The sequence below is a fragment of the Leuciscus leuciscus genome (assembly GCF_965113295.1).
Source record: "Leuciscus leuciscus genome assembly, chromosome: 11".
Taxonomy (NCBI): domain Eukaryota; kingdom Metazoa; phylum Chordata; class Actinopteri; order Cypriniformes; family Leuciscidae; genus Leuciscus; species Leuciscus leuciscus.
Genome location: NC_138735.1, coordinates 34,321,394 through 34,345,493, shown reverse-complemented (window position 1 = coordinate 34,345,493; position 24,100 = coordinate 34,321,394). Strand labels below are relative to the sequence as shown.

The window sequence follows — 24,100 nt, the reverse complement described above, 5'->3', positions numbered from 1 at the left end:
TATCTTTGCATCTTTAATGCAAGAGATTCGTTCAGAAACACTGATTCATCCAGTAATGAAACGAGTATGAGTGAGTCATTGAATCATTCACTCAAATAAATCAATCAAATAAATTAGATGTTTAATTAGAAGTCCCCCTGTGGTGAGAATCCAGCGTTTAATGATGTTTATGTGACTATGTGGAGTGTTTAATGTGCTTTAAGACAAACCATGTGTAAGTTCATAAGTCGACACCATTGCTGAGTATTTCCTCCTTAAAACTGCAGTGAACCAAAGACAGTCTCAAACACACGCTTTGAAATCGCTGGTGTTTCTGACGTCACAAACTACCTTGTAACCAATCAGATCAACGTGTGATCGTCAACCAGTGGATCTCTGAGCTGAGTGAGTGAGTGGAGGCGGGGTGAATTTGCATATTCATAGAACCACGCATACTAAATGAGGCGAGGGTGTCGAGTTACAGTCAAGCTATTTTAAAGGATTTTTTTTTTTAAATATGTTATTTTGGTGATCAAAGATGAGTTTTAAGGGATACAATTATTAACTACAGGGCGACTTCATATATTTTGTCAGAACCTCTAATCATTATTTATTTTTTTAGTCTATTCAGAATCATACAAGAATCTGATCTGTATTTTAAGCAACAAAAAATAAATAAATAAATCATGATTCTCTGCTTCCCCAGAATGGCGCAGCTCTGTTACTCAGAGCACCAGTGATGGTCTACAGGTTAGAGCCACAGGCTGAGATGACACCAGTGTTTCTGTGCTCCTCCTCCTCATATTGAGCATGAAGGATCTTGTATCTGTTCCAGCGCTGAAGACTCAACAGGAGCTCTAGAGACGCTCCAGTGCTTTACCGGGACAACAGTCCTGATATCATCTACACAATCTGTGCTTAGAGAACAAAACGCTGCTCTACAAGTATAACCATGTTACATCTTACACAATAATGCATTAACATAATGTTACCAGGTGAAAATCACAGTAATACTGTGGAACTTTCATATCCCAAGCTACCCAATAATTACCATATTCATATAATATTAATGAAGAATACCATGTCTATAGAAGTGCTGTGGTATTTTCTGGCACGTCTGCAGTCATTATCACGGCAGACGTTGCTCAGGAGAACCTGAATGAGACACTGTCAATGCGGCCGGAACAAAAGAGCGAAGGAGAGGACCGTTAGCGGCTCGCGCATCACTTTATTAGACCAATCAGATCGATTCTCCTCCTGTGGTTCAGCAGACGAGCGCTGGCTTCCAGGCCTCTAATTACAGTTTAACGACGGACTCGTGCGAGACCAGGGATTCTCACCGGGAGAAACCAGAGGAATCAAGTCCACCGGGATGTCCATCAATTCAGCTGCAATTTACACAAAATCGTTCTTTATGACTAGGATGCCATATTATACATGTCAGATGTTTATACCATATTATACCATGTTAGATGTTTATACCATATTATACCATGTTAGATGTTTATACCATATTATACATGTTAGATTTTTATACCATATTATACATGTCAGATGTTTATACCATATTATACCATGTTAGATGTTTATACCATATTATACCATGTTAGATGTTTATATCATATTATACATGTTAGATGTTTATACCATATTATACATGTTAGATGTTTATACCATATTATACATGTCAGATGTTTATACCATATTATACCATGTTAGATGTTTATATCATATTATACATGTTAGATGTTTATACCATATTATACATGTTAGATGTTTATACCATATTATACATGTTAGATGTTTATACCATATTATACATGTCAGATGTTTATACCATATTATACCATGTTAGATGTTTATATCATATTATACATGTTAGATGTTTATATCATATTATACATGTCAGATGTTTATACCATATTATACATGTTAGATTTTTATACCATATTATACATGTCAGATGTTTATACCATATTATACCATGTTAGATGTTTATACCATATTATACCATGTTAGATGTTTATATCATATTATACATGTTAGATGTTTATACCATATTATACATGTTAGATGTTTATACCATATTATACATGTTAGATGTTTATACCATATTATACATGTTAGATGTTTATACCATATTATACATGTTAGATGTTTATACCATATTATACCATGTCAGATGTTTATATCATATTATACCATGTTAGATGTTTATACCATATTATACATGTTAGATGTTTATACCATATTATACCATGTCAGATGTACAATATACAGTACAGGCCAAAAGTTTGGACACATTATTATTTTAATGTTTTTGAAAGAAGTTTCTTCTGCTCATCAAGCCTGCATTTATTTTATCAAAAATACTGAAAAAAAAAAAGTTATATTGTGATATATTATTACAATTTAAAATAATTGGTTTTCAATTTATTATACTTTAAATTATCATTTATTTCTGTGATGCAAAGCTGAATTTTCAGGATCATTACTCCAGTCTATCACATGATCCTTTAGAAATCATTCTAATATGATGATTCATTATCAAAGTTGGACACAGTTCTGCTGATTAATATTTTTTCATAACCTGTGATACTTTTTTAGGATACTTTGATGAAGAAAAAGTAAAAAAAAAAAAAAAGTAAAAAAAAAGAAGCAAATGTTTTAAAAATAGAAATCTTCTGTAACAGCAATATCCACTACTGGTCAGTCATTTGGGGTCAGTCATTTTTTTTCTTTCTTTTTTTTTTAAATAAATCAATACTTTTATTCAGCAAGGATGTGTTACATTGATAAAAAGTGATAGTAAAGAAGAATATTTATTTTTATTTTGAATAAATGCAGTTCTTTTTAACCTTTTATTCATCAAATATATTAATCAGCAGAACTGTGTCCAACACTCATAATAAATCAGAATATTAGAATGATTTCTAAAGGATGATGTGATAGACTGGAGTAATGATGCTGAAAATTCAGCTTTGCATCGCATAAATAAATAATTTTTTTAAGTATATTCAAATAGAAAACTATTATTTTAAGTTGTAATAATATTTCACAATATTACTGGTTTTTTTTCTGTATTTTTGATCAAATAAACGCAGCCTTGATGAGCAGAAGAAACTTCTTTCAAAAATATAAAAAAACGTAATGTTTCCAAACTTTTGACCTGTACTGTATATATATATATATTTTTTTTTTTTTTGTCCTTGTAAACTTTTTAAACAAGATTTGTTTATTCTTATTTTTGTTATTATGCGCTGCTGTCTCTTTAAGAGCTAATGCACAGATCTAATATACTCACACACACAACACAATAATCTCACTAATACACAAATGCAACAATAGCCCAGAATATTTATGATTATGATCTGTAGAATCCTGAACACAAACGTCCACCTTTATAATGAATAATATTAAAGTTTCAGAATAAACTCAGAAACTGATCCAATTCGTCTCTAACTTTATAATCCACCTCATGATTCTTTTGTTAGTTTCAGTGTTTTGTGATGTTAATAATCGTAACTCTAACGACACCTGTCCAAACACTGTTTATCGAGTCTCTTTTGTTCCAGCTGTTATTTGTGAGTTGCGTCGGTGTGTCAATCATCTTCATCCAGAGCCGCTAAACACACGCTTCCTCGCGGGAACAAAGCAGAGGTCAGAGGTCACGCATTACTCCTACAGCTCACCTGTGCGTTATAAATACCCAGAGTAACATGTGGAAGCGGATCACGGAGGACCCGACCGAGACGGTTCACACACTCACACTACATCGGGTAACACCGAGACGGCGCGTTCCCCCGGTGCGACCCAGAGGAACAGCACAACAGGAGACACACACACACACCCTGTCATTACAAGATAAGAGATGAGAGTAATCTCTGTGTACCAGGTGCTTTCATCTCCACAAACTCTTAAGATACAGTGCAATTACACAAACCTGCAATTAGCCAGGCTTCGCTAATTAGCCGCAGCGCTGAAGGATTGGAGACTGCATTGTTAATCTCTGCTAGTATTAAAAAGTCACAATCGCATTTTTCCTTAATTACGCTGGATGAGGAGGAACGTGTGTGTCTCCGCAGATGCTGTGTGTTTCTCACAGGACTCCTGCTCGTCGTCCAACAGTCTCTCGCGGGACACACACACACACACACACACATCTGAGGAGCGTGTCTGAGCATCGGGGCGGTGTGTTAGCGTGAGGACGTGATGCTCATGTGGAGGGCGACGCTAACTCAAGCTGGAGTGTGTTCACAATCACACACACACTTCTCAGATGTTCCTCGGGAATCTCACGTGTGTCTCCGTCAGCTTCAGATCTCAGCTCTGATTGGTCAAGATAGCTTCAGATCTGAGCTCTGATTGGTCAAGATAGCTTCAGATCTGAGCTCTGATTGGTCAGGATAGGGAAGTGTGTCTCCGTCAGCTTCAGATCTGTGCTCTGATTGGTCAAGATAGCTTCAGATCTGAGCTGTGATTGGTCAAGATAGGGCAGTGTGTCTCTGTGAGCTTAAGATCTGTGCTCTGATTGGTCAAGATAGCTTCACATCTGTGCTCTGATTGGTCAAGATAGCTTCAGATCTGTGCTCTGATTGGTCAAGATAGGGAAGTATGCAATCTAAAGTCTCAATCGGAGCAATTAAATGCATAATAAATATGTAGAAACTACATATAATTTTTTTTTTTATATATATTTGTTATGGAATAGTGATGTAGAAACAATATATTTAAAAACAAACAAACAAACAAACAAACTAAAATAAATAAATAAATAGATAAATAAATATTTGTTATGAAATTAAATACTTAAATATTTTTTATAAAATAGTGATGTAGAAACAACAAATGTAATAAATAAATAAATATTTATTATGAAATTGAATAGTAATGCGAGAGACTTTGATCTGTGATGGTGTCTCGCTCCGTCAGACTCAGTTCTGCCCAGTCCTAGCGTGTCTCTCTCAGTGTCCGTATGTTCATCCCGCCGGTTCCCACACGAGAGCTTTCATCCAGAAACGAGCGATCAGCTGCTGACTGTTGAACATCGAGGCTTTGAGGAACGTCATGCAGGACTGAACAAACCAACCCAGAGGGGGGGCATTTCATCAAAACATAACTGAAGTTCCTCTGTTAATGAAGGCGGCGAGCCAGTGGGAATCTGGCAGGAGTCGAGGCGTCCAACACGAGCCGGCTCGCGGGTTTGTGTCGAGAGCAACAGGAAACGGAATTAATTAATGAGATGCGCAGCAGCGTTTCCCTGTGGTTGAGATAGGGCTGCACAATTAGTCCCATTTCTAATCGAGATTACGATTACGGACGCCACAATTACTTCATCGTTCAAATACGCCATTACAAAACAAAGTCCACTACATTATTTTCACTGATTAAGAGCTTGTGTTTGGAGCGTTAGTTACATTTTGAGAGGCGAATCAGGTCTACTTTAGAGAACCAGCACAATAGGAACTATTAGTTACGTTGTAAATTAGTAGGTCACGCAATAAATGTAAAATACCACTAAATCACGTTACTGGCACGTCATGTGTTCGCTGAGAAGGATGATGTTCATTATTCATCAAGAGCAGTTTCCATGTTTCATCAACAGTTCTTGTTAGTATTGTGTGTTCATTGTTGTTTCCATAACCCCGAAATGCCACTTTACTTTAACTTTGTGTTATTTTGTATATTTTAACATGACTGTAGTGGCTCATACCATCATTGTATTAACAAAAACTAGTTTGGGACTGATATTTAATAGCTAAACCTCATAGGCCTACTGTTTATTTAGCAGTATTAGTCATATTCTTACACCTTATGTGTATGTTAAGTAAAGGGGGACAGATGTAATTTCTGATATGTTTTTACTAGTGTGTGCAGGACACTATAGTTCATTTCTGCAGTGTAGGACTGCAAGTGTAGTGTTCACCTGGTAGTAGTTGGGCCAGAATGTGCTGATGGCGAGCTCCACCTGGATCCACTTCTGCAGGGTTGGACCGGACACGTTCCACACCGGCACTCCCAGAGGACTGTTGTTCTCCCTGACGTAGATGTAGAGCTGGCCGGGACTGGACGCCTCTCGACCCGCAACGTAATACTGGAATATGACGCAGTGTGTGTCGTTCTCCTTAAACTGGGGCATGAAGAGCTGAGCTTTCTGTCCCGAGGACCTTCCGGAAGCGTTCGCCATCATGAACGCAGAATCTGCAGAGAGAGAGTTACAAAGGTTACAAGGTATAAACACACACACTGGCTACGTTTACATGACACCACATAATCCGTTAGTGATGGGACTGACGGCTCAATCGCACTGAGAAGCCTTCATGTAGAACACCTTAATCGATCCGATTGAAAGGGCCGGTTTATTCCTTTTCTAATCCGATCGAGAGAACATGTGAACACTTGATCGGATTGAACCGAAACTGAAAGGACTGCGCATGTGCAATGACGTAGAAATAGCGTAATGACGTAGAAATAGTGTAATGACGTAGAAATAGCGTAATGATGTAGAAATAGCGTAATGGTGTAGAAATAGCGTAATGATGTAGAAGTAATGACGTAGAAATAGCGTAATGACGTAGAAATAGCGTAATGACGTAGAAATAGTGTAATGATGTAGAAATAGCGTAATGGTGTAGAAATAGCGTAATGATGTAGAAGTAATGACGTAGAAATAGCGTAATGACGTAGAAATAGCGTAATGACGTAGAAATAGTGTAATGATGTAGAAATAGCGTAATGACGTAGAAATAGCGTAATGACGTAGAAATAGTGTAATGATGTAGAAATAGCGTAATGGTGTAGAAATAGCGTAATGATGTAGAAGTAATGACGTAGAAATAGTGCAATTATGTAGAAATAGCGTAATGACGTAGAAATAGCGCAATGATGTAGAAATAGCGTAATGACGTAGAAATAGCGCAATGATGTAGAAATAGCGTAATGACGTAGAAATAGCGTAATGATGTAGAAGTAATGACGTAGAAATAGCGTAATGACGTAGAAATAGCGTAATGACGTAGAAATAGCGTAACGTAGAAATAGCGTAATGACGTAGAAATAGCGTAATGACGTAGAAATAGCGCAATGACGTAGAAATAGAGTAATGACGTAGAAATAGCGTAATGACGTAGAAATAGCGTAATGACGTAGAAATAGCGCAATGACGTAGAAATAGCATAATGATGTAGAAATAGCGTAATGATGTAGAAATAGCGTAATGACGTAGAAATAGCGCAATGACGTAGAAATAGCGTAATGTAGAAATAGCGCAACGTAGAAATAGCGTAATGACGTAGAAATAGCGTAACGTAGAAATAGCGTAATGACGTAGAAATATCGTAATGACGTAGAAATAGCGTAACGTAGAAATAGCGTAATGACGTAGAAATATCGTAATGACGTAGAAATAGCCTAATGACGTAGAAATAGTGTAACGTAGAAATAGCGTAACGTAGAAATATCGTAATGACGTAGAAATAGCGTAATGACGTAGAAATAGCGTAATGACGCGCTGAACGAGCTGTTCCTCCTGATGAATAAATTGTGGTATAAACAAGTGCCTCATCCTCCTATAATCTTCCTCTCTCTGCGTGTGTGAAGTGGAGCAGGACAACGGCCCACCAGTGCTGGCTTCAGACTCTCATCCACACACCACTGGATTTGGGCATTTTTACTGTGTGATCAATATAAGCAGCGGCACAACGGCTTATACGCTCATTATCTCCAAATTATGACCAGAAATGGATAAATATTAAGTCTGCTGATTAAAACAAATAAAGAACCGATGTAGGAGAATGTACAATCTTATCACGTCCAATCTGCTAACATCAGCCCTGTTTCAAACACACGTCATGTGTTGAGTGTGTCAGTACACAGGAAGTGACCTCAACAGGAAGAGGAAGAGGAAGAGGAAGAGGAAGAGGAAGAGGAAGAGGAACGCCTGACCCTCGCGCAGACAGACCAAGGTCTCTGGACATACGCACAGTAATGTGTGTGTGTGTGTGTGTGTGTGTGTGTGTGTCAGCGCGCTCAAAGGACTCGTGTGTGAAGTGTTTGCTTGACTAACACAGCTGTGGAAAAGACAGGAAGTGAGTTTCTAAAACGGTTAATGAGAAGCTTCTCTGTGACATGAACGCTCTGGAAAGCAGATGTTGATTTTAGGCCTGTGTGTGTGTGTGTGTGTGTGTGTGTGTTTGTGTAGAGCAACATTAAACCTCATTTACACCAGTTTAACAGTATGAAAGCAATGGATCGCATCGGCCCAGTCAACTTCAACGTTTTCATCATATTTGATACACGGGTTAGGATCTAAATGATAAAAATTTTGCTGTAAAAGCCTGATGGATCAAATGATACTCATCAGTAAAACATGCGCAAACGTTTAGTTGAAAAGCAGGCGTTCATCGAGGAGTCACGAGAGTCATCAGGAGTAAACTCTGGACAGACGAGACCATCTGACAAACTACCGTCACAATGAGCTCATTACTGAAACTGCTGACACACACACACACACACACACACACACACACACACACACACACACACACACACACACACACACACACAACTGTACATGTGTTGCCTCTCTGTGACCCCACACATCTGTGAGTGTGTGCGTGTGTATGTGTGTCTGTGTGTCTATGTGTCTGAGTGTGAGTGTGAGTGTGAGTGTGTGTGTGTGACAGAACACTAGCTCAACACTTACTGAACACTGCTCTTTATGCACTTTGCATTATTCTATAATCAAAGTTTCCTTCCATTGGAAGTGGCTAGGCCACTCCAGGACCTTGAGATGCTTCTTACGGAGCCACTCCTTAGTTGCCCTGGCTGAGTGTTTCGGGTCGTTGTCATGCTGGAAGACCCAGCCACGACCCATCTTCAATGCTCTTACTGAGGGAAGGAGGTTGTTGGCCAAGATCTCGCGATACATGGCCCCATCCATCCTCCCCTCAATACGGTGCAGTCGTCATGTCCCCTTTGCAGAAAAGCATCCCCAAAGGGTTTCCACCTCCATGCTTCACGGTTGGGAGCTGTACTCATCCTTCTTCTTCCTCCAAACACGGCGAGTGGAGTTTAGACCAAAAAGCTCTATTTTTGTTTCATCAGACCACATGACCTTCTCCCATTCCTCCTCTGGATCATCCAGATGGTCATTGGCAAACTTCAGACGGGCCTGGACATACGCTGGCTTGAGCAGGGGGACCTTGCATGCACTGCAGGATTTTAATCCATGACGGCGTAGTGTGTTACTAATGGTTTTCTTTGAGACTGTGGTCCCAGCTCTCTTCAGGTCATTGACCAGGTCCTGCCGTGTAGTTCTGGGCTGATCCCTCACCTTCCTCATGATCATTGATGCCCCACGAGGTGAGATCTTGCATGGTGCCCCAGACCGAGGGAGATTGACCGTCATCTTGAACTTCTTCCATTTTCTAATAATTGCGCCAACAGTTGTTGCCTTCTCACCAAGCTGCTTGCCTATTGTCCTGTAGCCCATCCCAGCCTTGTGCAGGTCTACAGTTTTATCCCTGATGTTCTTACACAGCTCTCTGGTCTTGGCCATTGTGGAGAGGTTGGAGTCTGTTTAGCCCCTTTCACACAGAGATTCCGGAAAATACACAGATAAAGTGACCCGGGATTTGACCCGGGTTCGTTTGATTTTGGTTCATTCACACTGCCAGTGATTTTCCGGAATCAGAGAGTGCGTTCACACACAACCCGTAAAAATCCCGTAAGTACACGTGACATCGACGTGACGTAATGTCTCAGCAGCGTCTTAAGTTTGCTTATGAGCTGCGATTTCTCTCTCGAGAAACCACGCTTGTGCATTTTTTTCTCTGATTCGATCATAAACTTGCGCATTACATACCGTTTCACAGCTGGCGAACGATCGCGGCTTCAGCGTCATCACTACGACACGGCATTATTACGGCTTTTGTTCACACAGCGCGCGTTCCGGGACGGAACACGGCAATGTTACTAGGTCCCCAACCTGGCATCGATGCCGGCATCAATCCCGGGTCGTGTTTGCGTTCACACAGAAGGCGCTCTGGCAATTTCCCGGGTTCAAAGTGCTGTGTGAAAGGGGCTACAGATTGAGTGTGTGGACAGGTGTCTTTTATACAGGTAACGAGTTCAAACAGGTGCAGTTAATACAGGCAATGAGTGGAGAACAGGAGAGCTTCTTAAAGAAAAACTAACAGGTCTGTGAGAGCCGGAATTCTTACTGGTTGGTAGGTGATCAAATACTTATGTCATGCAATAAAATGCAAATTAATTATTTAAAAATCATACAATGTGATTTTCTGGATTTTTGTAGATTCCGTCTCTCACAGTTGAAGATTACCTATGATAAAAATTACAGACCTCTACATGCTTTGTAAGTGGGAAAACCTGGAAAATCGGCAGTGTATCAAATACTTGTTCTCCCCATAATTTAATTTAATTTAATATTCTACAATATTACTGATCTCATGCACTGACACTATTATACAAGAACTGAACTGAGCTGGACGATGACATCACGGTTTACTCCAGAGGCTATATATATATAAATTAGATATAAACTAAATTAATAACTTTTTCACAACAATAATGAACCATCTCAGAACTTCATTAAGCTGGACTGTGACGCTATTCTCTTCTAGACACAAACTGTGTTGCATTATTTTCCTGTTATCTCAGTAAAGCTGCTGTGAAACACTCTGTGCTGAAAAAGCACTGTATAAATAAAGGTGACTTGACTTGACTTGACTATAGACGTAAAACTTCAGATCCTACAAACTCATCCTGTGTTTCCCAAAGCCCGGGCCTCACATTCCCGATCCAAACCTGCCTGGACCGGCTGTGTGTGTAATTACACACACACACGTCGCTGTTATCTGGCGTGTTCGCTCTTGTCTCGTGTGTTTCGTGTGTCGAGTCGAGATTGCAGGTTCAGATCTCCTGCTGTTTCCAGCACCTTTCATATCCCGAGGAGAGAAATCCCATCTTTCCTTCATTCTCACACTATTGTCTGCGGAGCTCCAGAAACTCACAGCCTGGAGGAGCGGAAAGCAGGAACTGAACGACTGAATGTTTATGAAAGGGATTGTTCAGCCAAAATAAATAATTCTGTCATCATTTCTAAACCTGTTTAAAGGATTAGTTCACTTCAGAATTAAAATTTCCTGATTATTTACTCTCCCCCACAGGTTTTTTAAGGAAAACATTCCAGGATGTTTCTCCAAATAGTGTCTTCAAAGGGGTCCAACGGGTCGAAGGTCCAGATGTGAGTTTCAGTGCAGCTTCAAAGTCTCGACACGATCCAGCCGAGGAATAAGAGTTAATAAGGAATAAGTAAATTATCAGGAAATTTTAATTCTTAAGTAAACTAATCCTTTAACTTTCATTAGTCCATGAAACACAAAAGGATATATATATATATATGTAATGAGTAAATGAAGACAGAATTTGTATTGTACATAGTTTTGGTCAGAAAGCATCTCTATAGTAAGTGTTATTGGCTCAGAGATCTTTCATCAGAAACAGTTTCTGACTCTGAAAACTCAAACATCAGTTCAAGAAGAAGCAGCAATTGTGCAAAATCACATCTGTGACGGAGAAACGTTTCTCAGCACAGATTCTCTGATAAATGACGAGAGAGAGAGAGAGAGAGGAGAGAGAGAGAGAGGGGGGAGAGAGAGAGAGAGAGAGAAAGAAAGAGAGAGAGAGAGAGAAAGAGAGGGAGAGAGAAAGAGAGTGAGTGAGTGAGTGAGTGAGAGAGAGAGAGAGAGAGAGAGAGAGAGAGAGAGAAAGAAAGAGAGGGAGAGAGAAAGAGAGAGAGAAAGAAAGAGAGTGAGTGAGTGAGTGAGAGAGAGAGAGAGAGAGAGAGAGAGAGAGAGAGAGAGAGAGAGAGAGAGAGAGAGAGAGAGAGAGAGAGAGCGAGAGAGAGAGAAAGAGAGAGAAAGAGAGAAAGAGTGAAACCTTTCCCAGAAATCACAGCGTTCCCAGGATTCAGTTACTCAGAGACACTAAACACATAAAACATGTCAGAAGGAAGAACAAGCATCAAATAAATCAGCCGGAGTGATTCCTGGATGAGTTTCCTAGTGATTCATTATCGGAATAAAATCGTGTTCTACAGTGATGCCACAAATCATTTATACCGACATCTCAATCATTACATCAAACATCAAAGCAACTGTCAAAAAACATATTAAAGTCCCCCTATAGTCAATCATTATATCCCTTAAAACTCATCTCTGATCACCAACATTACATATTTAAACATATTTATTCCTCAAAATATCTTGACTGTAACTCGACACCCTCGCCTCATTTAGTATGCGTGGTTCTATGAATATGCAAATGAGCCCCGCCTCCACTCACTCACTCAGCTCAGAGATCCACTGGTTGACGATCACACGTTGATCTGATTGGTTACAAGGTAGTTTGTGACGTCAGAAACACCAGCGATTTCAAAGCGTGTGTTTGAGACTGTCTTTGGTTCACTGCAGTTTTAAGGAGGAAATACTCAGCAATGCTGTCGACTTATGAACTTACACATGCTTTGTGTGACTTCACGAACATATCACTGAGATATCACTCACTTCATATAAATATCAGCATCAACAACAAACTGCATATTTTTGCTCAGTTTGAGCTGTTTTTTCCTCCATATTCTCACTATATCAGACTATAAGAGCCATAAAAGCCTGATGAATCAAATATGATACTCAACATAAAATATGCAAATGTTTTGTTCAAAAATAGACCTTCATCTTCAAGCCAGCTTTGATTTCGGTTTTATTTTGTCCCTTCCAGCAGCGAGAGACACAAAACCAGCCATATTGACTTTGATGGGGAAACGTTTGAGTGAAGAGAGTAAAGATTGTAAAGCACGAGGTCACAGCTGTGAACGCAGAACATTAACAATATTCATATCTATAAACGCCTGCTCTGATTCTGTGCATCTGATGAAACGATAAACTCTCGGCTGCGCTCATTTCATCTGCATTGATCTCGGGGTTATTATGGCCTGGCAGATCTTGTTATGTTTGGCCTACTGTACAAAGTTACAAGGTGAAATTGAGTTTGTGCATCAGATCTGTTCATGTTAACGCACATTCCTGCTTCATTATGGTTTCCCGGCTCAGTTAATGCACTCCGGTCTCCCTGGTACAGATATCAGGTGTCAGTTTCAGGAGATGTTGAGTGGAAGGAAAGCGCTGTAAGGTAATTACGCTCGCGTGGCGAATAATGGATGTGTGTGTGACGCACCTGGCGTGTGTGTGTGTGTGTGGCTCCTGTAACTCATTACACTGACTAAACGCTTCTTTCTTCATCCGTGGAGGAACGGCAGCAATCTGGTGTGGATTCGCCCGTGACATGTTTAAAGAATTTAAAGAATAAATGTTCACAGATTAAATTAAATCCTCTAAACTTTTTAAAAGAATACTCCACACAACCACTGGTTTGCATGATGATTACTGACTCCATACCGCGTCCATCAACAATCAGTGTTCAGTTCTGAGAACATATTTGAACTTTCTAAGCACTTATATTCAGTATCTTTTTTGAATAAATTCATTACATTTTATGCAAGACATAAGGCGTTTCCATCACACGAAGACTGACGCGACACTCGTTGACCCAGGATCTGGGTTACACAAAAACTACCCAAACACTGGGTTGTTACGTCTGACCCAGGAGCTGAGTAACACAAAAACTACCCAAACATTGGGTTGTTACATCTGACCCAGGATCAGGGTAACACAAAAACTACCCAAACACTGGGTTGTTACGTCTGACCCAGGATCAGGGTAACACAAAAACTACCCAAACACTGGGTTGTTACGTCTGACCCAGGATCTAGGTAACACAAAAACTACCCAAACACTGGGTTGTCACGTCTGACCCAGGATCAGGGTAACACAAAAACTACCCAAACACTGGGTTGTCACGTCTGACCCAGGATCAGGGTAACACAAAAACTACCCAAACACTGGGTTGTTATGCCTTACCCAGGATCTCGGTAACACAAAAACTACCCAAACACTGGGTTGTTACGCCTGACCCAGGATCTAGGTAACACAAAAACTACCCAAACACTGGGTTGTTACGTCTGACCCAGGATCTGTGTTACACAAAAACCACCCAAACACTGGGTTGTTACGTCTGACTCAGGATCTAGGTAACACAAAAACTACACAAACACTGGGTTGTTACGTCTGACTCAGGATCTAGGTAACACAAAAACTACACAAACACTGGGTTGTTACGCCTGACCCAGGATCAGGGTAACACAAAAACTACCCAAACACTGGGTTGTTACGTCTGACTCAGGATCTAGGTAACACAAAAACTACCCAAACACTGGGTTGTTACGTCTGACTCAGGATCTAGGTAACACAAAAACTACACAAACACTGGGTTGTTACGCCTGACCCAGGATCAGGGTAACACAAAAACTACCCAAACACTGGGTTGTTACGTCTGACTCAGGATCTGGGTAACACAAAAACTACCCAAACACTGGGTTGTTACGTCTGACCCTGGATCAGGGTAACACAAAAACTACCCAAACACTGGGATGTTACGTCTGACCCAGGATCTGGGTAACACAAAAACTACCCAAACACTGGGTTGTTACGCCTGACCCAGGATCTGGGTAACACAAAAACTACCCAAACACTGGGTTGTTACGTCTGACCCAGGATCAGGGTAACACAAAAACTACCCAAATACTGGGTTGTTACGTCTGACTCAGGATCTGGATAACACAAAAACTACCCAAACACTGAGTTGTTACGTCTGACCCAGGATCTGGGTAACACAAAAACTACCTAAACACTTGGATGTTACGTCTGACCCAGGATCTGGGTAACACAAAAACTACCCAAACACTGGGTTGTTACGTCTGACCCAGGATCAGGGTAACACAAAAACTACCCAAACACTGGGATGTTACGTCTGACCCAGGATCAGGGTAACATAAAAACTACCCAAACACTGGGTTGTTACGTCTGACCCAGGATCAGGGTAACACAAAAACTACTCAAACACTGGGTTGTTACGTCTGACCCAGGATCAGGGTAACACAAAAACTACTCAAACACTGGGTTGTTACGTCTGACCCAGGATCTGGGTAACACAAAAACTACCCAAACACTGGGTTGTTACATCTGACCCAGGATCAGGGTAACACAAAAACTACCCAAACACTGGGTTGTTACGTCTGACCCAGGATCAGGGTAACACAAAAACTACTCAGACACTGGGTTGTTACGTCTGACCCAGGATCAGGGTAACACAAAAACTACTCAAACACTGGGTTGTTACGTCTGACCCAGGATCTGGGTAACACAAAAACTACTCAAACACTGGGTTGTTACATCTGATCCAGGATCTGGGTTACACAAACTACCCAAACACTGAAAAAAAAAAAAAAAAAATTTTTAGAGTGCATGTTTTACCACGGTAATACTCCCTTACAAAACAGCCCTGTGGTCGTACCATGGTATCAGCTGGTCATACACCAGTCCGAGATAAATAGAGTAGATCTGACCTCATGATGTGGATTATCTGCTCCAGGATTGATTTGCACCTGAACTCTTCTGTCCTGATCAGGAGAGGACCCGTTTGAAGACGTCTGATCTACGGTTTACATCAGAGATAAACAGTGCGGCGTGTGACCTTTGCCCCCGCTGGCTTCGTTAAGAGGAAACATCATTAGGCGATTCGATTCTCATGCGCTGATGCTTAATGCGATCTGCGGCGGCGGCGGAAATTTGCTAACTATTTTGAAAGCATATTATAATGGGATTGTTTTAGTGCCATCTATAATTCACTCGGCAGGGAAATGTGTTTTTTTTTACCCTCAACAATGTGGCGTTCAGGAGCAATTAAGAGGAAAAGGCTTTTAAAAGCGACTGGTGCATTTCCATAAAGGGCAAAGCTTTGAAATTGCATAAAACACAAGCTAAATGGTTTTTACTGTTCAATGCCGGGGAGAAAAAACAAATATCTCAGAAAGAGGAAGCGATTGCATCTCGTCTGGCTATTATAAAGACATCAGTTCAAGGCATCAAACTCAGATTACAGACGTCAGGATCAGATTCTCTCGTTTCACTGAAACACACTTGATGGACGCTGTTGTTGCACTGCATGTTTAAAGCCATATAATGCTCGTTCACTTCAATATTTAAAGCAGATGCATGATTTAAGAGGTGTAACAGCATCACACACACTCGATGATCGTGTGGTTGGTCTGGTTTCCCCGTGAGCCGCTGTAATCGCTAATGAGATTTCAGAGCAGCTTTCACTTAACACACGGATCAGTGGATCTCTAACAGGACATGTGTGATCACAGACAAACACGCTTAAACTCAGAGCTGGACTTACGGAGGTTTGCATATTTCTACTGGAAAACAATTGTTTTATTTTTGTGCATTTTATATCTTTTTGTTTTCAGAATATTATTTCAACACTAAAATGCTAATAAAGTCAGAATGAAATGTTGGTCTCTTCCCGTTAGACCTGGTAAAAACTCCCAGTTAGAGACGGATCTGAGCTGCTCCGGATTTAATTAAACTCCATTCATGGGAATCGATGTCTCGATTTATTCACTGATCGGTGGCCAAGTTCCTTCTTCATTAACGGAGGCGTCAGTAATGAGTTTACACACGGCCAGTCCGACCCATAATGCCGTGCGTCCAGCTGGCCTCATTCAGTGTGAATAACTAATCTCAGAGACGGAAGCGTCCGCTAACAGAGTTAATGTTCATTTCAACGCTCACAACACTGAGATGACCTCAGACTCCTGAATCAGGCCAGTGGGATTCTAATCAGCAATCAGCTATTGGCTATCCACGATCAGCTACTGGCCGACTGTTTAAAAACAGCCAATGACCAGGGCCGATTATATCCTGTCAATCAAAAGGGGGCGGAGACGTGTCAGACTGCGACTCATACAGTGTGTGAAGAAAGTCTCTCTCTGGTTGAATTTAGGGCATTCGAAGTTAAAGATGTGAAGATATACGAGTCTCATGAACGACAAAAGAGCAACGCATGATCAATAAAACTTCTTTAATTTACACATTATTAATTATATTATTTTATTTACAACATGATATCATATAAACTAGACTATTTATTATTTATATTATCATTAATAATTATAAATATATTATAATTACTAATAAATAACACACATGCTGATTAATATTAATGATCTATTTATGTTATATTAATTTACACAATGTTATTAATTACATTATAATTATTATGAATAACACACATGATCATCAATATTAATAATAATTAAGTTATATAAATTATATTTATTATAACATTATATCATATAAAATGCACTATTAATTATTTATATTATTAATAATTATAATTGATTATAAATACATTATTACACAATGTTATTAATTACATTATAATTGTATTATCTAAATTACATTACTATTAATAATTATATTATAAATATTATTCAAATATTATAATTATTATTTATCAATAACTCACATGCTGATCAATAGGATTAATTATATAATATAAATTGTATTATTAATTAATCACCATCTTCATCATCATCATCTCAAACACAGGAGTCTCCTCTGATTATGTCGCTTCACCTGTAAACCTGTGCACCTCTGTAACATGAGAGCATGATGGGAGTGAGATGGAGGATTGATGTGAGCCATCGGGTCGTTTAAGGCTGAAGACGCGCGCGAGCGTTCACTGCTAATCAGTGCAGACGAAACGACATCACTCTATGAGACGCTCTACACACACCTCACCAACAATGAGAGAAAATCATCAAGATAAAGTGACTGATGAAAATGTCCTGAGAAACAACATAATTCTAGTATTTTACTGTTCCTTTGCCACTTACCAAGAAAAATAGGTGCAATTTAGTCTTTTGTGCATGAATAGCTCATCAAGGCAGTTTGTGTGCGAGTCAATCTCCTGCAGTTCCGGCCTTTATTTCCTTCTTTCAGCGATTTCATTCCCCGACGTGTGTGTCCGTGTCAAGGTGCAGATCAACATCTTCAACATCTTCAACCTCAACATCTTCAACCTCAACATCTTCAACATCAACATCTTCAACATCTTCAACCTCAACATCTTCAACCTCCACCTCTTCAACCTCCACCTCTTCAACCTCCACCTCAACATCTTCAACCTCTTCAACCTCAACCTCTTCAACCTCAACCTCTTCAACCTCAACCTCTTCAACCTCAACCTCTTCAACCTCAACCTCTTCAACCTCAACATCTTCATCCTCAACATCTTCATCCTCAACATCTTCATCCTCTTCAACCTCAACATCTTCAACATCTTCAATCTCAACCTCTTCAACATCCTCAACATCTTCAACCTAAACCTCTTCAACATCTTCAACCTCAACATCTTCAACCTCAACCTCCTCAACATCTTCAACCTCCTCAACATCTTCAACCTCAACATCTTCAACCTCAACCTCCTCAACATCTTCAACCTCCTCAACCTCTTCAACCTCAACATCTTCATCCTCTTCAACCTCAACATCTTCAACCTCAACATCTTCAACCTCAACATCTTCAACCTCAACATCTTCAACCTCAACATCTTCAACCTCAACATCTTCAACCTCAACATCTTCAACCTCAACATCTTCATCCTCAACATCTTCATCCTCTTCAACCTCAACATCTTCAACATCTTCAATCTCAACCTCTTCAACCTCCTCAACATCTTACAACACCTGTAAACCTGTGCACCTCTGTAACATGAGAGCATGATGGGAGTGAGATGGAGGATTGATGTGAGCCATCGGGTCGTTTAAGGCTGAAGACGCGCGCGAGCGTTCACTGCTAATCAGTGCAGACGAAACGACATCACTCTATGAGACGCTCTACACACACCTCACCAACAATGAGAGAAAATCATCAAGATAAAGTGACTGATGAAAATGTCCTGAGAAACAACATAATTCTAGTATTTTACTGTTCCTTTGCCACTTACCAAGAAAAATAGGTGCAATTTAGTCTTTTGTGCATGAATAGCTCATCAAGGCAGTTTGTGTGCGAGTCAATCTCCTGCAGTTCCGGCCTTTATTTCCTTCTTTCAGCGATTTCATTCCCCGACGTGTGTGTCCGTGTCAAGGTGCAGATCAACATCTTCAACATCTTCAACCTCAACATCTTCAACCTCAACATCTTCAACATCTTCAACCTCAACATCTTCAACCTCCACCTCTTCAACCTCCACCTCTTCAACCTCCACCTCAACATCTTCAACCTCCACCTCTTCAACCTCAACCTCTTCAACCTCAACATCTTCATCCTCAACATCTTCAACCTCAACCTCTTCAACCTCAACCTCTTCAACCTCAACCTCTTCAACCTCAACATCTTCATCCTCAACATCTTCATCCTCAACATCTTCATCCTCTTCAACCTCAACATCTTCAACATCTTCAATCTCAACCTCTTCAACATCCTCAACATCTTCAACCTCAACCTCTTCAACATCTTCAACCTCAACATCTTCAACCTCAACCTCCTCAACATCTTCAACCTCCTCAACATCTTCAACCTCAACATCTTCAACCTCAACCTCCTCAACATCTTCAACCTCCTCAACCTCTTCAACCTCAACATCTTCATCCTCTTCAACCTCAACATCTTCAACCTCAACATCTTCAACCTCAACATCTTCAACCTCAACATCTTCAACCTCAACATCTTCATCCTCAACATCTTCATCCTCTTCAACCTCAACATCTTCAACATCTTCAATCTCAACCTCTTCAACCTCCTCAACATCTTCAACCTCCTCAACATCTTACAACACCTGTAAACCTGTGCACCTCTGTAACATGAGAGCATGATGGGAGTGAGATGGAGGATTGATGTGAGCCATCGGGTCGTTTAAGGCTGAAGACGCGCGCGAGCGTTCACTGCTAATCAGTGCAGACGAAACGACATCACTCTATGAGACGCTCTACACACACCTCACCAACAATGAGAGAAAATCATCAAGATAAAGTGACTGATGAAAATGTCCTGAGAAACAACATAATTCTAGTATTTTACTGTTCCTTTGCCACTTACCAAGAAAAATAGGTGCAATTTAGTCTTTTGTGCATGAATAGCTCATTCAAGGCAGTTTGTGTGCGAGTCAATCTCCTGCAGTTCCGGCCTTTATTTCCTTCTTTCAGCGATTTCATTCCCCGACGTGTGTGTCCGTGTCAAGGTGCAGATCAACATCTTCAACCTCAACATCTTCAACCTCAACATCTTCAACCTCCACCTCTTCAACCTCCACCTCTTCAACCTCCACCTCTTCAACCTCCACCTCTTCAACCTCCACCTCTTCATCCTCTTCAACCTCCACCTCTTCATCCTCTTCAACCTCAACATCTTCAAAATCCTCAACATCTTCAACCTCAACCTCTTCAACCTCTACATCTTCAACATCCTCAACATCTTCAACCTCTTCAACCTCAACCTCTTCAACCTCAACCTCTTCATCCTCTTCAACCTCAACATCTTCAATCTCAACCTCTTCAACATCCTCAACATCTTCAACCTCAACCTCTTCAACATCTTCAACCGCCTCAACATCTTCAACCTCCTCAACATCTTCAACCTCCTCAACATCTTCAACCTCCTCAACATCTTCAACCTCCTCAACCTCCTCAACATCTTCAACCTCAACATCTTCATCCTCTTCAACCTCAACATCTTCAACCTCAACATCTTCAACCTCAACATCTTCAACCTCAACATCTTCAACCTCAACATCTTCAACCTCAACATCTTCATCCTCTTCAACCTCAACATCTTCAACATCTTCAATCTCAACCTCTTCAACCTCCTCAACATCTTCAACCTCCTCAACATCTTCAACCTCCTCAACATCTTCAACCTCCTCAACATCTTCAACCTCCTCAACATCTTCAACATCTTCAACATCTTCAACCTCCTCAACATCTTCAACCTCCTCAACATCTTCAACATCTTCAACCTCCTCAACATCTTCAACCTCAACCTCTTCAACCTCAACATCTTCATCCTCTTCAACCTCAACATCTTCAACCTCAACATCTTCAACCTCAACATCTTCATCCTCAACATCTTCATCCTCAACATCTTCATCCTCAACATCTTCATCCTCTTCAACCTCAACATCTTCATCTTCCGATTGATCCGCCATTGAATCGCTGGGAAAACCTGCTCACGCTGCGGGAGATCAGACACATCTTCATCTGTTCATAATGAACATGGCTGTTAAATGGGTCACATCATCCACTCTCTCCACTTTCATAATTTAGATTTTCATGATCCGGGATCTTGAGCTTCTTGTTTCTAACGCTGGGATTCTTCAGAAGAATCACATCTGCTGTTTCGTTTCAGGAAATTCTGAGGAAGTTCTGAGTTCTAGAAGATTCAGTGTGGATTTTTAAATACAGCTGGTCAAAAGTTTGGAAAAATAATAATTACGCTTTTAAATGTTTTTTAAAGTCTCTTCTACTCAGCAAAGCTGCTTTCATTTGATCAAAAATACAGTAAAATTTATGAAATATTATTATAATGTAAATCAACTTGTTTTCTATGTGAATATATAGTAAAGTGTAATTTATTCCTGTGATCAAAGCTGAATTTTCAGCATCATTACTCCAGTCTTCAGTGTCACATGATCCTTCACAAATCACTCTAATATGAAGATTTGATGATCAAGAAATATTTATGATTATTATCAGTGTTGAAAACAGTTGTGCTGCTTCAGATTTCTGTGGAAACTGTGACTAAGACTGGAGTAATGATGCTGAAAATTCAGCTTTGATCACAGGAATAAATTACACTTTTCTATATATTCACATAGAAAACAGATGATTTACATTGCAATAATATATCACTTTTTTTACAGTATTTTTGATCAAATAAATGCACCATTGGTGAGTAGAAGAGACTCCTTCAAAAACACTAAAAATCTTAATGATCCCAAACTTTTGAACAGGTTCAGCTGAAGGCTCAGACGACACAGACTCTGTCCTACAAACGTCTCCTGGTAAAGTGAATAAAGAAAGTAATTCTCTAAAAGGGTCACACAGTGACCTCTGACCTCTGACCTTCTGGACCATCAGAAGAGGAGAAACTCTTATTCTAACCTTCGAAGCGTTCCTCTGATCTGATTCCCGTGGGCGTCTCCTCTCTCCGGGACTAAGTGGATCATTCTGGCGCTTTCAGAAGCTTTCGGACACGCAGAAAAACACAGAGTGAATAAATAAAGAGAAGTTCGCCTCCTTTCGCTCTTTGATTTGTTGGATTTCAGCCACTGATAATGAGATGTTTTTTAAACCACTGAAGTTTGAGTCTGTGGATTCTGGAGCAGGAGTCCGTCTCTCTTTCAACTATCTGAACTCTGAGTGTGTGTGTGTGTGTGTGTGTGTGTGTGTGTGTGTGTGTGTGTGTGTGTGTGTGTGTGTGTGTGTGTGTGTGTGTGTGTGTGTGTGTGTGTGTGTGTGTGTGTGTCGGGTCCGGCTGTAACGACACCTCATTAGTACCAGCGGATAAAAGCCTCTCCGTACGGATACAGTTATTATTACTAAAACAATCAGACTCTTCAAAGCGATTAGAAATAATTGCCTCGAGATGTTCGCCCTCAACAAGAGAAAAGGGTGAAAAACCCTCGCTGTCACTCATATGATCATCAGAACATCAGTATTACAGTATAAGCTGCTGTTCACAATCACACACAAGATATTATTACAGGACAAGTCGAGGGCGGGGCTTGATGATAACCCTCAGCACATGATTGGATGGTGAGAAGTGGGTGTTACCCAGGGTTGTGTGCCATGTAGTATTTGATTAAGAATGCCTTTTAATTGCTTTAATTACTTTCCTGAATTTGTACTGTATTTATTTATATTTATTTATATGATCATACATAATGGTGTGAAAAAACACGTCCCAGAATGCCATTACCTCTTTCAAATTCAATAAAATCCCATTCAACCCCGTTTATGAGCCGAGCTGGACCCAGCAGAAGACTTGTGTCTGTGGAGTCTGAGTTTTATAACCGGTGCAGGAACACGAGTCTCTCTGACAGAGGACGATTTACAAGCTACGTGACCCTGCAACAAATCAGCTCTCAACGGGTCGTCCCAGCATGCACTGCTTCGACTCCACGCTCCTTTAGCTTCATTCTGCTCTCATCAATCCCAGCATGCACTGCTTCGACTCCACGCTCCTTTAGCTTCATTCTGTTCTCATCAATCCTGCAAACAGCATCTCACGCTGAGACCCATAAACACATGATGTGAGTCAGAGCCTGTTTCAGGTGTAGCGGGTCTGGTTCGCGACAGCAGATACGAGCCATAAATTGATACAGCGCCATAAATGGATATTTAATTAATACGCGGGTAACAGGGTGAGCGGGATGAAATAGCGCCGTGTGTGTGTGAGTTTCATTACACTCATGTCGAGAGCGTTCCCGCTGGCCATAATTCTCCAGAGCCGGGAAACTGAACCATTCAGAGACACACAAACCCAGAATCACACGCATTGTCCCGGGATCACGGGGAGTGACGCATTTAACCGGGATCACTAGGAACGACGCATTTAACCGGGATCACTAGGAACGACGCATTTAACCGGGATCACTAGGAACGACGCATTAAACCGGGATCACTAGGAACGACGCATTAAACCGGGATCACTAGGAACGACGCATTTAACCGGGATCACTAGGAATGACGCATTTAACCGGGATCACTAGGAACGACGCATTAAACCGGGATCACTAGGAACGACGCATTAAACCAGGATCACGGGGAGTGACGCATTTAACCGGGATCACTAGGAACGACGCATTTAACCGGGATCACAAGGAACGACGCATTTAACCGGGATCACAAGGAACGACACATTTAACCAGGATCACAAGGAACGACGCATTTAACCGGGATCACGTGGAATGACGCATTTAACCGGGATCACGGGGAACGACGCATTTAACTGGGATCACTAGGAACGGCGCATTAAACCGGGATCACGTGGAATGACGCATTTAACCGGGATCACGGGGAACGACGCATTTAACCGGGATCACGGGGAACGACGCATTTAACCGGGATCACTAGGAA

General features: G+C 40.6%; 2 protein-coding genes across 10 annotated transcripts in view; both read right to left on the bottom strand.

The window, feature by feature from the left end:
* The window catches only part of ptprma (protein tyrosine phosphatase receptor type Ma), a 262,637-nt gene that overhangs the window by 175,163 nt on the left and 63,374 nt on the right, over window positions 1-24,100 (bottom strand). For all 9 annotated transcript variants that reach the window (XM_082184699.1, XM_082184700.1, XM_082184704.1 and 6 more), the window contains exon 3: window positions 5,906-6,180. In XM_082184699.1, coding sequence (XP_082040825.1) covers window positions 5,906-6,180 — 275 coding nt within the window. The remainder of the gene's footprint in view (window positions 1-5,905; window positions 6,181-24,100) is intronic.
* LOC309509807 (uncharacterized protein) overlaps window positions 1-24,100 on the bottom strand; it is a 120,517-nt gene that overhangs the window by 83,251 nt on the left and 13,166 nt on the right. The gene's annotated exons all lie outside the window — the stretch shown is intronic.